At 38.5% G+C, this 16,676-nt stretch overlaps 1 protein-coding gene across 6 annotated transcripts; it reads right to left on the bottom strand.

Annotated features, from left to right (window-relative positions):
- Positions 1-1,990: 1,990 nt before the first annotated feature.
- LOC123767921 (sialin) lies at positions 1,991-15,907 on the bottom strand. Of its 6 annotated transcripts, none has more exons than XM_045758045.2 (11): positions 15,715-15,906; positions 13,364-13,551; positions 11,369-11,602; positions 10,717-10,804; positions 9,782-9,918; positions 9,333-9,425; positions 8,345-8,494; positions 7,481-7,613; positions 6,780-7,021; positions 3,972-4,098; positions 1,991-2,455 (listed from the first exon to the last, which is right to left on the bottom strand). In XM_045758045.2, the coding sequence occupies exons 1-11, from the start codon at positions 15,791-15,793 to the stop codon at positions 2,319-2,321; spliced, it is 1,608 nt and encodes a 535-aa protein (XP_045614001.1). In that variant the 5' UTR covers positions 15,794-15,906; the 3' UTR covers positions 1,991-2,318. The 6 variants fall into 6 exon arrangements, with proteins under 6 accessions (XP_045614001.1, XP_069162722.1, XP_045614004.1 ...); XM_069306621.1 differs by lacking the exon at positions 15,715-15,906 and adding an exon at positions 15,271-15,572; XM_045758048.2 differs by lacking the exon at positions 13,364-13,551 and having other exon boundaries at positions 15,715-15,902.
- Positions 15,908-16,676: the final 769 nt, after the last annotated feature.

Here is a 16,676-nt window from a genome sequence, read left to right as displayed (position 1 = left end):
TGGTCAACTAGAACCAATGGGAGTTCTGAAAATGGTGGTCGTGATTAGCAAAGCATATTCTACTGACTAGTTCTTCACCTTTCTGAAAGTTTCAGCAATACTAAGAATGTAATTTGGAAGCTCTTAGCAAGTTCTCACTAAATATTTATGGCATCTTTGTTGAACACTGAAACTTTTCATGGGTCATAACATTGTTTTGTCTGGAAGTGCAGAAAATTCGCAAAGTCCGGGAGCAGCTCCCTCGATCGTTGTCGCCCCTCAATTACCAATAACACTATCTCCAGGGACAGATAAATGGAATTGAAGCCCAAATTAACAAGAGGCTTTACATAATCAGGATGCACAATTCTTCTCTGCATTCCAAGTCCAACTGGTTGAGAGTTAGGCAGTCTTTGACGTGATTGGGAAGGTCATTCCACATTTAGCGAGCGTCTAAATTAGCTACTTTTAGCCCAATCTGGCATTACTGCCTGGGACGGGACGGTTAATACTCGTTATGCTCAATACTCACAGAAACTGGAAACATTTTATGGTCAACTAAAATAGAATTTACTTATGGTGATCTTGACAGGAACAAGAAGCCGATTTCTTGTCGAAAGTCCCACCATTGCTCCTGGGGATTTTTTTACAACTAGATTTTAAACTGAAGTAATATCTTGTCATTTATGGCTTCGGCGGGAATGCGGTTTAGAGGGATTGTATGGTAAAAAGGCAGGAATTCGTTTCCCGTCGGCGTCAAGTCTGTAAACACACCAAGAAGTGATCTGAAGCAAACTACATTAGAAATATTGTAGCAACTACTTAAATTATCCACAAGAACTTCACAATTACAGGAATACCACATACAACTAATAATATTTGTTAATTTTATTCTTATTTGCACCTATTTTTATGTTCACGCATGGGACAATAATACTTATTGACCCATGCGTGAATATAAGAACAAAAATAGGGTAATTTCCAGAAAAGTGTCTAAGAGGTACTGGTCAATACTATTTAAGCAAATAGAGAGAGCTTAGATAGCATTGCTACTACAGAGCTCTACAAGTTCGTAGGGCTCTGGTCTAGCAGTGAACGACTTCAGATTACTAGTATTATAGTATTAGTATTATAGATTACTAGTATTATTCAGTATTGACTACTGGTCAATACTATTTAAGCAAATAAATAGAGCTTAGATAGCATTGCTACTACAGAGCCCTACAAGTTCATAGGGCTCTGGGGTCTAATCGTGATCTGAAGTCGTCATATCTTGGACTGAAATCATTCACCGCTAGACCACAGAGTGCTATAAACTTCCAGATATGTGAGGTTAGGCTAATTAGTAGGTAGTTTTCTTTTGCATTCTTACCCGAGGGCCACTAACACACTAGCAACCTCGACGAGGACAGGAAATCAGCGGCTTGTCAGTCTCCCCATTAATTTGTCCTGATGATTTTTTTCAAAGATGGATTTTGAAATTCAAGTTATTGCACTTACGGCGTCAGCGAGAAGACGATGCAATGAGTTTATAGCACTGTGGGTGAAACAGTATCTCCTGTTATATGTCCTACATTGTAGCTTGTTGAGCTTGAAACCGTTACTCCTTATTGAAATTGAAATAAGTTTATTGAGGTAAAATACACACAAAGGGATGAGGTAGCTCAAGCTATTCTCACCCCGTTCAGTACTTTTTGTTTGTATTTCCTGTATTATTATTGTTTGTATACAATATTTTATGAAATTCTCACAAGATGCCTGCATGTAGGGCTAAAATAAATGATTGTGTGCAAATTGATTAGTTCTCATCCCCAGATAAATGATCAAGAATGCAATATTTAGAATGCTTTGGTGTTCCTGAACATGCACACTTTTACTCAAAAGCTTAAACCAAGTACACGTGTTCTGTCTCCCATCTTAACCATCAGCCCATTCTTGCCACTTCATCTCTGTAACCACTATCTTTACATTATCCTACAAACCCTTTGGATTTTAACAAATGATGAACTAATGCAACTCTGTATCTCACTTTATTTTAGACTAAAAATCTGTACATGTGTGATTGCTCATTGCTGACGGCCAAATAAAAATTAAATTAATGACAACATTCATGACAATTTTAAAGTAAATTAGTATAATTTAAGAATTTTCAATTGCAACATTTGCATTAAAGATCAAGAACATAAAAATTAGTAATTCCATCTAAATTCATGGCACCCATTTCAAAACATTGTAAAATAATAATTTTACATCATAAATATTTGGTTAATTAATATAAGTTATATAACTGCACATTCAGTACATAAAATTATACTGTACAGTATTAAAAATATGATTGCCTAAAATATCTTCGAAAATGTTGTAGGGGTTGTTGCTCCATCGGCAGAGATTCCTCGAGAGTGTGATGCATCATCTTGTTGGTTGGCAAGAGAGCCATACTGTCCTGTGTGTGCTGCCTCATGTATTCTGGAGTAGCCTGGTAAATATACATCATAATGAATTATTAAGATTAAAATCCAATGTATAATAAAAACACTTTTCTAATATGTAATTACATTTTCTGAACCTAAAAGTAACTATCTGTATTGGAAAAAGATGCAAAGCTAGTAAGATAAAACAGTTTAGCACCATTCAAATCAACTCAAGATACCAATACAAGAACAGAAAGACATAAGATTGGATTCACGAAAGCTATTTGATTCACACACAAATCACCAAGCTTTGACACCATCTGACTAGGTAATTAACTTAACCCCACCACTCTCTGGCCTGGCACACTATTGGATACTGTACTTGAATTGTTCATGCGGAGAAAAGTCTTCAATTTCTATATTGTGTCTAGTTTTCTTTGGGATATATGTCTATGCCCATGCTTAGGATGTCTTCACAAGCATGAATGCTAGGCTCTCTCTCTTTCTCCTCATACTAGCTAGGCAGAACTAACCCTATATACCTCGGAAGATGAACAGGCCCAAAACCAGAGTCTGGCAGAGCCAACTGAACGAGTCAGCATTGACCGTCTATTCCATGGACAGGGGAATGAACTGTGATAGGCCATCTGCCAGGACATTGGGAACCCCCCCCCCCCCCATGGGGGGAAGGTGTCCCAACTACAAGCACTCTAGAGTTCATTGTTGGTCGGCTGGCGGTAGCGAGTGTGGCTGCCGAGGTCGTTTGTCTGTTCCGGCAGAGAATGGTTGGGGGGATGTTGTCTACCTGTACGCGAGGAACGGTCTGGTACAGTGACCAGAACACGGAGGTTTAAGCTCCATAAGCCCCAATCCCCCCCAAGAGCAAATTGATACATACCACTATAGAAAGAACAAAACGAAAATAACTTCACTAGTGTTTATTCAATAAATTTTTAAGATGAACCAACATTTGTATGCAGAGCCACTGACTGCATGCTGTCATATATGCAAAAACATTTACGCTGCAACCTCCAAAACTCAAATCATATTGTTACATACCTGATCTAGATTCATGAAAATCTAGTTATCCAAATAATTGTTCATAATTGGCTACTGTACTTATCCTAAAAAAATTGTATAATTTGAATTGAATAATGAATTACAGTAATGTGTTTATTGGAACATGAAGCTAAATGTAGGAGATGACACATTAATGTATCAATGCAATGCAAAAGTGTTACGTCATAATGTCTTGAGGCAACTGTGTAAATAAAATAGCACTAAGAGACATTAGCACAGAAGTGTGGCAAATGAGGAGCAGTACAGTATTGTAATTTTCCAACTTACCATGTGCTTTGTCAACAGTATTGTAATCTTCCAACTTACCATGTGCTTTGTCAACAGTATTGTAATCTTCCAACTTACCATGTGCTTTGTCAACAGTATTGTAATCTTCCAACTTACCATGTGCTTTGTCAACAGTATTGTAATCTTCCAACTTACCATGTGCTTTGTCAACAGTATTGTAATCTTCCAACTTACCATGTGCTTTGTCAACAGTATTGTAATCTTCCAACTTACCATGTGCTTTGTCAATATCATTCCAATACTGTTCTTCTCCAGACACAAATATTACGTAAAATGTGTTTCCTACAAAGTACACTATGCCAGCTATCCAAAATATTAACTTCCACTGTCCCACAGTTTCCTGAAATTGACAACTGATATTTTAAAAGAATTACAGTACATGTATATTTTTAATTTAATCTATAACAATATATCCATTAACTTTTATTTAAATTCAAGTGTGCTAACAATGATTTTTACAATGTACATACTGTAATTAAATGTAGCACATGTCAAGTATCTTCCTATAATAATCTAGGAGACAATAAAAGAGTTGGCCAAATAAATCACACATTAACAGCTAGTTTATTATCTGAATAGGTTAGTCATCAAATAGGAAGCAAGAGAGTGACTTTAGCCAGAAATGGGGTGATGCAGGATGCACCACCTTCCTGTTGATGGAGGTGCTCGGTTCATTAGATTGGTTTTCTAGTAGGCCCAGTTTCCTCTTTATTTTCTAGGTGTATAGTTTCTTCTTCAGTTTTAGATCCTCGATAGTGGGGTTGTCTAGGTCATGGCACTCAAAGTCACTGAAGAATCCATCCACTGTTTTGCAGTCGCAGAATTATCTTAATTAATATTCTCGCACATAGCCAGTTTTACAGTTCCAGCATGTTTTATTCTACTTAAAATTGCATATTCAATTTAATAATGTACTGTATTTAGGCATTTAAAACAATTTAAAGATAAAAAAATTTGAGTAAATTATGACAATTTCCTCTACCATACCAACTTTTCTGGGGCGCCTCCTGTGGCCCCTGAAACTATATCTCAATGAGATGACATCTATAACTGATGTGACTCAGTAGTAGGGAGTCTTGTTTAGCCTACCGGGAATCAGAGCCAGAGCCTGGCCCCCCCCCCCCACCTCACAAAGAAGCAGAGGTTTGTTATGATTACCCTCACCAAGAGAACAAACTTAGTAAAACAATACAGACAGCTGCAAGGTTCACAGAAAATGAAGCACCAAAATAGCCAAAAAACTCCACAAACAATTCATTCAGTGCAAATGCATCACTTGAAATTAATTTGAACCCCTTAATGCAAATGGGTACCAACAGATGGCTCCCTGGAAACTCCCGTTTTTCTTATGTTAGACTTGTTGGTTCTTCCCAAGTTGCCTCAGCATAGCAAGTCCTACTTCTTTCTCAGATAAGTGCTGGCCATTCTTTAGACTTTTTCCTGAAGGGGTCCATTGTTTATGTTGTTATTGTTTGTTTATATTTGTCTTTTACGTTTTTGTTTATCATTCATGCTTTTTTTATTTGCTTCACGAGCATGTTTCACTGCTGCACTTCTTGTTATGGATTTGGTCTCTTCTTCACTTTAACCACTCAAATGCACAGAGTGCATTAAGGTGCTCAGAAAATTGCTATTTTTTTAATTAGGTTATATTTTAATGTTATTTAATTTTTCATCACTCTGATGTAACACCCATGACTCCCCCCCCCATTCCCAGAGCTCACACCCAGAAAAGCTTTCTCCAAAAGGTAAGCCCAGATGACATCTGGGTCGTCTTGCAAAGTTAATTAAAATATTCCTGGGCTAGTCGTAGTAAGCTAGTTTCAAGTAGGTGATATCTCATGATAATCTTGTCAAACATTGTAATGGAATTTGACCCCCCAGATTCTTATGTGTAAACACCCACAGATCTACCCCTTTCTGCCAGGTCAGAGGTCAACCACCTGCAGGGGGAGTGTTGGCTGTGTAAATATTCGGGTAAGGAAAACGTTCCTCCTTCTTCTTGTAATTAATAATTCCCATCCTTGAAGAGGTGTATGGTCATTAACTTTACCTGCACATTTATAAAAACAATAAAAATATGTCCTTAACAATTGCACTATGAAGGTTTTGCCAAAAACATGTACGCAGTGCAGTGGTTAAGCTGCAGGCGTCTAAGTTGACCTTTTCTTAGGCACTCATCTAACGTTGCCCTTGCACCGACAGAGTACCTTCTCTGGTGTGTTCAAGAGTTCACTGCTGAGAGGCAAGGCCACCAACTATGGAGGAGTCGAAGTTGTTGACTCCTCTGTGAGGCCATATGGCGGGGGGGGGGGGGGGGGGGGGGTGTTCTGGAGATTATGAATTGGGGCACTCTAGGGTATGCACACTTGTTCATACAGCATATTGTGGATACCTTCCGTAGCCAGCTTTATCCCTAGGCTGCATTGAAGTGTCTCTTCTTTCATTAAGTAACCTTAGTGCCTGGGTGTCTTGCTTAGTTACTCGTCTTCAGGCCTTTGTAACTCTCGTTCAGGTCTGCAGTGTGGCTCATCGTGTACCAACCCATCAAGTTCACCTTGCTACACGCCGATGGTCATTCTGTCTCTGTCATGGTTCCTGCTGGGTCAGTGACACCTTCGACCCCGAGTCCTGCAAAGTGTGCACTCATTGGGCCTCTCTTAATTTTTTTTACTATAATGCAGCACAGTGCAGTGGTTAACGAAGTACAATATAACAAAGTGTTGTTTAAACAAGAAGTCAAGGACTAAATGTAAAGTCAACCCTTATTGATATATGTATTTTACCTTTCCATTTTTCAATTTCTTGTTTCTTTATTATGCTCGCCATACCCATCCCAAGGGCAGTGGTGGAAAGGGTTACAGAGGCACATAATCGGTTCAGGAACTGAACCACATAGTTTGTCTGGCTAAGCAAGTGACAATCTTTTGAAGCTAGTTACACAATTGTTAATGTTGCATACACATGTAAATATATACTATATATGCATCCATGTACACAAATACATATACATGTCAATACCTTTCCATTAGTGAGATATCCAACCAGCTGAGGAGCCAAGAACCCTGGGATGGTAGCAGCAGTGTTGGTGATGCCCATAAGTGTACCAGCAAAGTTGGGAGCAATATCCAGGTGAGAGTTCATGTAGCCAGAATACACAGCTCCATTGAGGCCTACAGCTCCACAAAGTAAGGCAACTGCTATATTTTTGTTACAGCCAGCATAGCCAGTCAGGATGATGCAAACCATTGGACCATAAATGCCTAAAACATTATATTTCACCTATTAAACATGAAAAAACTTGTTAACAACATATGCCAGTCACATGGCATCAATACTGTGGTAAGAATGAGTCAAATACTCTGCATATGTCACACTTTTGAAGTAGAGTAGTTATTATAGCACTAAATGGAATTCTATTGTGTAGAGGCACTCATCCTTGGAGTAAACCTACTACCATAATGACAACAGTATATTGCAGCCAAATTCATTAATCATTCACTATATTCGAAATTCTGCTCTTGGCTATTGCCATATTGTCACATTACTTGTGACAATATGAATTGTCATTTTCATTTTGTGACAATATGAATGGTCATTTTCATTTTGTGACAATTTTGAATTTCCAAAAGACAATTTTGAATTTCCTCTTTTATAACTAAAATACAGTATTGTTCACAACAAGGATAGCATGTAAAAATCTCCCCTTTGTAAGGCCTTACCAATACTATTGAAGATTCTGCGGGTAGCTGTGGTAGAGAGGGTGCCTCGTGCCCTGAAGTAGTCGGCAACCTGTCCTGCAACAACACTGAACACCCACATCAACAGATAGGGCAAAGCGGATACAAAACTATCCTGGCAGGGGAAATACAAAAAGAATATTTATAAATATAAAGCCCCCAAAAAATGTTGTAGGGTCAAATAATCATGAACTTGATAGCATGAACAGTTTTATTAAATGAATAATGATATAAAACCGGCGTTGAATGTAATGAAACAACATTTCCTGGGTGAAGAAAATATTGTTTCACAAGAGTCAACACAAGAGTGAAGCATCAGACACAAGTGGTACACAAGAGTGAAGCATCAGACACAAGTGGTACACAAGAGTGAAGCATCAGACACAAGTGGTACACAAGAGTGAAGCATCAGACACAAGTGGTACACAAGAGTGAAGCATCAGACACAAGTGGTACACAAGAGTGAAGCATCAGACACAAGAGGTACACAAGAGTGAAGCATCTTAGACAAGTGGTACACAAGAGTGAAGCATCAGACAAGAGGTACACAAGAGTGAAGCATCAGACAAGAGATACACAAGAGTGAAGCACCTTAGACAAGTGTCTGATGAAGTTCTTCAGTTACATGTACAATTCTCATTCGTGTGCTTGTGTTTTATCAAGGAATAAGATAACTGGACATTATAACATGCCATAAATACCTACTCTTCATACAATTAAAATCAATGGGAAATGGTTAAATAAAATAATGACATTTACAAGAAACAAAGTTAATAAATGAATAAAATACTGTACAGTAATGGGAAATATAATATTCCTTCCAAACATGTAACATGTAATACTTACATGAGCTATATTAAAATGCAAAATGTTCTTCATATATGTAGGCAGCTCAGTTAGCAGAGTGTAGAACCCCCAGTTTTGTGCTATATGCACCACAAAGATGGCCCAGAATGGCAGAGATCTTAGAATATGCCGCCACGGAATGGCTGCAACCTGTAAATACAAAGGTGTTGGAGCTCTTTTTTTTTTTTTCTTGATTGTTTCAACATGTTGCTGATGTACGCTTTGTTAATATCATTTATCAAACAGGTTACTTCAGTCATATCTCCCATTGTTCTACACATCTTTCATGAGATTGTAAAGTGTTCATAATAAAAGTATAAAGAATTCTGGTGCTAAGGATTAATTATGCCATTCAACACCATAAACTGGAGAAATTTTGGCCAAACAAAAATTATAATACTCTGATGAAAACTGCACATCATAAGTCAACCGAGTTCATTCCTATTGCTAATACTTCTAGATAATAACATCTCATTTTTACCTTATAGCATCTAATTTTGCACTGCTAACTTTGTTTTAGGTCTACTTAACATTACTGTTCTTTCTTTTACAAATATTCTTATTTTATCACATTGAGTTGATAGCTATTATTTCACTGTTTCCCAAACTTAACGTCTTATTTGTCAACAGCTAATTGCATCTGCTATTTATGGTCCAGATTTCAAACTATTGTGGTCTTCCCAAGAAATTCGTGACTGATGGTACCTTGTATTATGACACTGAACAGTGTATGATAGCTTCAGGGAGCTAACAGGGCTCCCCCCCAGAAAAATAAATAAATCAAAACCCTTTGTGGACAGCACCCTGGGGAAGGTGCTATTGGCCATACACGGATCTCAATAAACCTAACACATTATATGTCCCTGACAATATTAAACCATTACACAACTCTTCAAAAGACAAATATAAAATCCTTTGTTCTTTGTTTCTAAATAAAGTATATCTGTCTAAAGAAATAAAAGAGATGAAGGTCAATTTAGAAGCTTACTTTTGTGTTGCTTGTTGTCTGGTCAAGTGATGTCTGAATGTAAATCTTCTCTTCCAAGGATATCCTGGGATGTGACTCAGGAGTGTTATGGATCTGGCAAAACAAAAATAAGCACAAATATATAGGATTACATGTCTATATTGTACAGAGCAGGAATAAGTTTCTTCAGTTACATGGATTAGTCAAACAGATGCATTCAGTGGGATTCTTTTTCAACTTTCTTATTTCAATAGAAGTGGCAAAGAGGGAGCTTCTAACACCTTTCTTAACACATACAGGAGGAGGAGGAGGAAGGAGCAGAAGCACTGTGCCTGCCACTTTCCATAGTGTATAACAAATCACCGGTAACAGGGAAGCTGCCAAAAATTTGAAAGACTGCTAATGTAATCCTGACATACAAAAAAGGGGGATAAACTATGGTATAGTAATATTATTTTAATTAAACATACCAGAAGCATCCAGAGTAAGAACCAAAGTAGTCCCAGCACACCAAACACATAGAAGACTGCTGGCCAGCCCCCAAGGAAAGATGACTGACATAATAAACCAGAGATTGGAAGTGATATCACAGTCCCAAACTGAGCTCCTGAAACAATTAAATAATAGTTAATGCATAGTGTATGAAATAGCCATAAGACTACTGCACATGTTTTACCAGTAGTTTCCTCTACCCTCATGTCCTTAAATAATTCACCCTCTCAGAAATATTACTGTATTCCTACACAATTTAACAGTCTGCCCTCTCACTGCGGGCTCTACTGTAAAACATTCTGAATTTTTCAGCATCCAGCTCAGCAACACCCAAATATTTACACCCATTTTTAAAGTTCCTATGTTACCCTTTGGGTTACAGTATAACAAAATTCAGTGTCAAAAATGTTCAGAAATAAATGTTCTAAAGAATAGATTAGAAAAAACAGCATTGAATGTAATTAAGTGCCAGTTTCTGGGTGAGCCCTAGAGGCTACCAGAAGCTACTCTACTGATCAAATGCCATGATCACTGGGGTGTGTTCATCAGTTACAGCCAATGTTGTGGTGTGAACATCAGTTACAGCCATTGTTGTGGTGTGATCATAAGTTACAGCCATTGTTGTGGTGTGTTCATCAGTAAAAACCATTGCTATACCTTTCTAAATTTCACACAATGAAACAGTGCTGGAGACTGGATTGACATTGCTTGGTGTAGTTTATTAGTTCAATAATTCCTGTACCATACAAGGAAAACTCCAGCAGTGTATAGCTAATGGGAAATAAATTAATTCCAGACCGAGTTGATCAAATCACAAGAATGACACTAACTTTGACTGTGATCTGACCTAGAAGGTATAAAGCCATTATTTATAAGCAGTTAGCAGCAGTAATCATTTAAATGCTATATTTACCAGCATATACAAGGGAACTCATCTTGCTTCGTTCGAGGGGAGGAACCCACTTGGCCATCAGTGAGTTCATCGCTGGGAAAGTTACACCCTGTAAATAGTTATACATCAGTTCTAAAATGATAGAGAACTTGAATAAATTGGCACAAGATATCCTTCTATGTCACTGTGCATTAATAATATACAAACTAGACTAAAAACATTAACTTAATACTGAAATATGAACATTTAACCACTGCATGCTACTGATTTGCAAATAAAATATTCATGATTTGCTTCAGATTTTTTAACAAAATCATATTTGCTATGTACTGTACGTTAACTATTCTGTATTCTTACTGTCATCAAATTTCTCAACATTCTGTTAGTGTGTAGATAGGATTTTTATACTCATTCACATTACTGTAATGGTTTCCATTTACTATGATAGTCTCTATTGACTTTTCTGTAAGACTAATCATAGTACTGCACACTTCACGAACCATATATCATTCAGTGCACGGCCACACTTGGGAGGACTTGGGAGCACACCTCTCCCACAAGACATGGGAGCACACACCTCTCACACAAGACATGGGAGCACACACCTCTCACACAAGACATGGGAGCATGCCTCTCCCAACATAAAGAGAGATAAATCAACTTTAACACTAACCTCGCCTAAACCTTCCACTACACGAAGGGCAATAAGTAATGGCGTGCTTGTTCGTGCCACCACTGGTGTTAGGATGGTCAATACAGATGTGATAAGAACACCAACACCAAACACAATTTTGCCACCTATTAATTCTCCTAATCGTCCTCCAAGTATATTAGTCAATATGTAGCCCCAGAAGAAAGATCCCAAGATCATTCCTTGTTCATATTCATTCCATATGAATTCACCATCCTGTAGAAAAAAGTAAGCATTATTGAGTTGAACTAAAAATCAGGAATGTGATGTTTTCCTTTCATTAGATGTATCATGACTACCTACTACAGTAGTTGACTACCTGTTTTAAATTTTGAGGATCAATGTCCCCACAGCCCAGTCTCTGATCAGGCCTCCTGGTTGCTGGTCTGATCGACAAGGATGTTCGATGTGGCTGCTCGCAGCCCGACGTATAAGTCACAGCCTGGTTAATCAGGTATCCCTTAAAGATGCTTCTCGAGTTCTCTTTTGAACACTAAAAGAGGTCAGTCAGTTGAGCCCGTATGTGTAGCAAAAGAATGTTGAAAAGTCTTGGGTCTTCAATGTTGATCGAGTTCTTTCTCAGCGTGCCTATTGCACCTTTGCTCTTCAGTGGGGCTATTTTGCACATCCTGCCATGCCTTTTGCTCACAAGTAGTGTTATTTCTGTGTGCAGATTTGGATCCAGTCATTCTAATATTTTCCAAATTTAAATTATTATGTATCTCTCCAGTCTCCACTCTAGGGAATACAGATTTAACATTTTTAGGAGGTTCCAATAATTTAGGTGTTTTAAATTAAATTAAAGTAAACTTAAATTTTTTGTACAGAAAAAGTACTGTACATACATAGATGACGAGTTACAAACATAATGTTGGCTTTATAGATAGAGCTAGTACATACAATACCCAAAGCCACTAATACGCATAGCGCTGTTTTTATTGAGTGGATTCTAGCAGTAAAAGAATCCTTGGAAGTGTACACTCCCCAGGTCAGCAATTTCTCTTCTGACATGATTACTCCTAAATCTTTTACATGGCTTTTTCTTTTGATAGTGTGCTTTGACTGTGCTTTATATGTGGTTTCTGCCTTGATGGTTTCCTTTTTCCATGGCACAGTAACTGGAATTTATCCTCATTAAACATCATGTTATTTTCTGTGACCCATTGAAACACTTGATTAATATTGGATTGGAGGTTTGCTGTGTCCTCTATAGTGTCTACTCTCATGAAAATTCTAGTGTCATTTGCGAAGGATGATACAGTACAATAGATTGTATCCTTGTTTATGTCTGATACGTATGAGGAGGAGGAAAAGTACCGAAGCAAGTACAGTTCCTTAGGGAACTGAGGTGTTGAGTATTACACTCTGGGTTTTGTTTGCTAGGAAGTTAAAGATCCATCTCCCTTATCACCAGTAATTAGCACACAAGGGATTTTCTACTTAACTCTGAATACACAATACAGTACTGTATTCAAAGGATAAAAACCCACACATGTATTTGTGTATTTTATGTAAAGATTTGCAACGTCCTTTGCACTTTCCTGAGTGCTTTACCAAGGTCTCATATACTGTGCTCAGACCAAAGAAAGGCAACCTAACCATATACTCAGACCTTGATAAAGCACCCAGGAGAGTGCAAAAGACTGTGTAAATCTTTACATAAAATACACAAATACAGAAGTGTGAATTTTTATCCTATGTTATTATGTCTGAGAAGATATTACCATTACTTAACTGTACTCAAAACCATACACATCACAGGACACTTGTTGAAGAACTAAGTTTCTAACAGCCAACAGAACAGCTCTTTTAACAAATAATTTCTTAATAATGGACCTGTAATCAAGGAGAAAAAGTGACTCAATAGGGTGAACCAAAAAAATTACACCATCAAAGTGTAGACTCTCATATATACAGTAATGCAATCGAACTAAAATGTTACAAGAATTCAGTACTGTAAATGAACTTTTAACTTACCTCAGAAACTTGAGTGGAGTTGTCAACAGGAGTCTGACACACATCTACTTCAGTGATATTTGTATGTGGAATAGCTGTATTGTTAACCATAGCAACAATGGCTACAGACAAGTTAACTCGCATGGCATACACATTAGCAAAGCCCACGAAACCCATCAAAGCCAAAATGTGTCTTGCACCAAAGCATGCTGGAAAAGTTCATTACATTCTAAAAACTATATTATAGCTCAGTACATAATTAGTACTGAGTACAGTACAGAATTAGAGCTGAAATATTAAGTACAAAAGCTATTAAATTCTAGAGCCCAATTTACACCATACACAATTAAAAATGAAATACTTTACAATAACGTACACAAATAATCCATGGGCAATAATTGTGGCAAAATAGGCAAATACCTAATTCTATTTCTAATTGAGTCTAGATGAGGGAGACCTGAAAAGAAAAATCACAAAACTTACAAGCAATCAGTTATAGAAAATGTTATTATGCAAGGCATCTCTTAAAGACTTGCCAAGAGAGGCCCTCAAGTGCTGGCACGTATTAGAGAACAGTGCCAGATAAAAGTCACTAAGAGCCAGCTTTAGCTTCTGAGCCACAATATGGGTATTGACACATGCTATTACACTCTTCACTACAATGCTCCGCCAGACCCAGTGGCCAACATGCTTTTCTTCAGTTTAAATCTTCACTCAATATTAGTGCTTAAATTGGGGAATCTTAACCGGTGGTCCCTGGAGCCGAAGGAAAAACATGAAAGGGTTTCTAGGGGTTCATGAACTGGGACAAAATCCTTACCTTATCCTACAGTTCCTTCCTGCTACTTTTAAAATTGTGTACTCACCTATTTGTTCCTGCAGGATAAAGCATTGGCTATTGGATCCCGCCTTCCTAGCCACCGCTTGCTTAAATCAATAACTCCTGTCTTATTTCCCTATCATTTCACAACCTGCTTCTTAACACTTTCGTCTCCTGGGAACGTTGGCGATGTCTGTCCCTGCCGGACGAATGTTCGCCAGGGACGGCCGAGACGTCCAAAATTCAAATATTTGTTAAAACTCTTATTTGTTTTCCGATCATTATGGGACTAGTTTTAAAATGTGCACCTTTAGATTGCAAACCATTTGATACCAGAATGAATAGCATAGCATGAAAATTGAGGTGAGAAAACTGAACAGAGTACAATATACACATTTTATTGTGGGTGTGCGGATGGGTGCTTGCTCATGGGTAATGCTCGGCAGATTTTCTAGTTTGCTGTGGGTAGCGCGCCTGTTTATTTTTATCTTATATACATACATCACTATAGAAAATTCTATTGCGAACAATTTGATACCAAACTGAATGATGTAACATGAAAATTGACATGAGAAAACTGAAGAGAATATGCACATTTTAGTGGTTGCTTGTTCACAGGTAACTAACGGTAAATACTGTACCACCAAATGCTCCCAGAACTGAAGGACAAGAGCTACGAGGAGAGGATGACGAGTGACTGAGTGTCAAACAGTTTGTTCTTCTTGGGTCACTCATACTGTGAGGTGAGGTAAGTTACGTGTGCAACAATAAACCTGTCAACCGGCCTCGCATTTCATGTTCTCTCCCGATTCCATGTATGGCTAACCATCCTGTGAGATGAGGATTTAGATGAACTTATAGCTAGCTGTTGATCTACACTTTGTAATCTTTCATATAAAACAGGGTAGCAGCACATTGATGTACTCATCTAGTTGTGCTTGCAGGGGTTGAGCTCTGGCTCTTTGGTCCCACCTCTCAACTGTCAACTGGTGTACAGATTCTGGAGCCTATTGGGCTCTAATGAGCCTGATGTGTATATCTAAGCTTGATAATAATAATAACTATAATTACTATGGATCATCCACTTCTTTTTCCATATTCAATTTACCTTAATCTAACCGAGGGCTGGTCTCTAGTGGCCTCAGCGGGGACAGGAAGCCAGCGACTGGTCTAATGCTGCATTATTCCTCAGGATTTTTCCAGCTAGATTCCAGTTCAATGCAAATGGGGGTCTTCGACAAGCCGCCGGCTTGCCGTCCTCGTTGAGGCCACTAGTGTCAGTGGCTCACAGGTAAATTCAGACTTTGAACTATGTTTTTGTTGTTGTTTTTGGCCAAGTCAACAGGTTCCTGCTGATGACCCGTCAGGCAATACCGTTGTTATCCTGTAATTAACTACTAAACTATCCCACACTGAAAGAAAGGTCGTTATTAAGATAAAGCTTTAAGGAAGTATACATGAAGCCACACACAGAGAGAGAGAGAGACAGACAAGCAGCGACAACAGCGCCAGCAGGAGCCCCAGCAAGAGGAGGAGGCCCCATAATACCTACCATAGTGTGGTGGAGGTGGTGCCTCACGGCCACCATCAACCCCCGTCATCACCTCCTCATGCCCAGCCTCACCACTCATCACTACACCAGGACAAGTGTACAGCAGCAGCAGGAGCTGTGAGGGCCAGCAGCAGTGCCAGGACCAGCAGGGTCCGCCCCCCTCCCTCACCCTCGCTGCCAACCATCACAATCTTACTCAACTTTTACATTACTCACCTCTTATATTATTATTTATTTATATATTAACCTTTACATTGTTTAAATATGTATATTAACCTTTCGCATTATAATGTGTTATATAAGTAAATTAATGAAATTTGCATTTTTTATATGTGGGTGATGTGGGGGGTTGCATTTGGCTCTTTGGTCCCGCCTCTCAATCATCAATCTCCTGATCTATAGCTTCCTGAGGTTCTCGAGTTCTATCATATCTACATTTGAAACTGTGTATGGAGTCAGCCTCCACCACATCACTTCCAAGTGCCTTCCATTTACTAACTAATCTGACACTGAAAAAGCTCTTTCTAATGTGTCTGTGGTTCATTTGGGTACTCAGCTTCCACCTGTGTCCCCTTGTGCGTGTACCACCTGTGTTAAATAATCGAATTTTGTCTATCCTGTCAATTCCCTAAGAAGTTTGTATGTGGTGATCATGTCTCCCCGAGCTCTTCCGTCTTCCAGTGATGTGAGATGAAGTTCACGCAGTCTTTCCTCGTTCCTTATGCCTCTTAGTTCTGGGACTAGCCTAGTGGCATACCTCTGAACTTTTTCCATCTTTGTCTTGTGCTTGACAAGGTACGGGCTCCATGCTGGGGCCGCATACTCCAGTATTAGTCTTACATATGTGGTATACAAGCTTCTGAAAGATTCTTTACACAGGTTTCTGAAGGCAGTTCTGATGTAGCCAGACTTACATGCGCCGATGATGTTATTCCTCCCTAAGTATTAAGTTTTAGTCTAAG

The sequence above is a fragment of the Procambarus clarkii genome, chromosome 58 (genome assembly GCF_040958095.1).
Source record: "Procambarus clarkii isolate CNS0578487 chromosome 58, FALCON_Pclarkii_2.0, whole genome shotgun sequence".
Lineage (NCBI taxonomy): Eukaryota > Metazoa > Arthropoda > Malacostraca > Decapoda > Cambaridae > Procambarus > Procambarus clarkii.
The sequence above is the reverse complement of the archived record's forward strand: the minus strand, read 5'-3'. Positions and strand labels throughout refer to the sequence as shown.

Bases quoted from the DNA above. Each gene is read 5' to 3' on its own strand.
- LOC123767921 (XM_045758045.2), bottom strand. From the start codon at position 15,793: ATGAGTGGTGAGGCTGGGCATGAGGAGGTGATGACGGGGGTTGATGGT. The intron at 9,426-9,781 runs GTATGTTTAATT...TTGTTTTGCCAG, and splicing joins TCTTACTCTGGATGCTTCTG to ATCCATAACACTCCTGAGTC. The intron at 7,022-7,480 runs GTAAGGCCTTAC...ATAATGTTTTAG, and splicing joins CAGAATCTTCAATAGTATTG to GCATTTATGGTCCAATGGTT.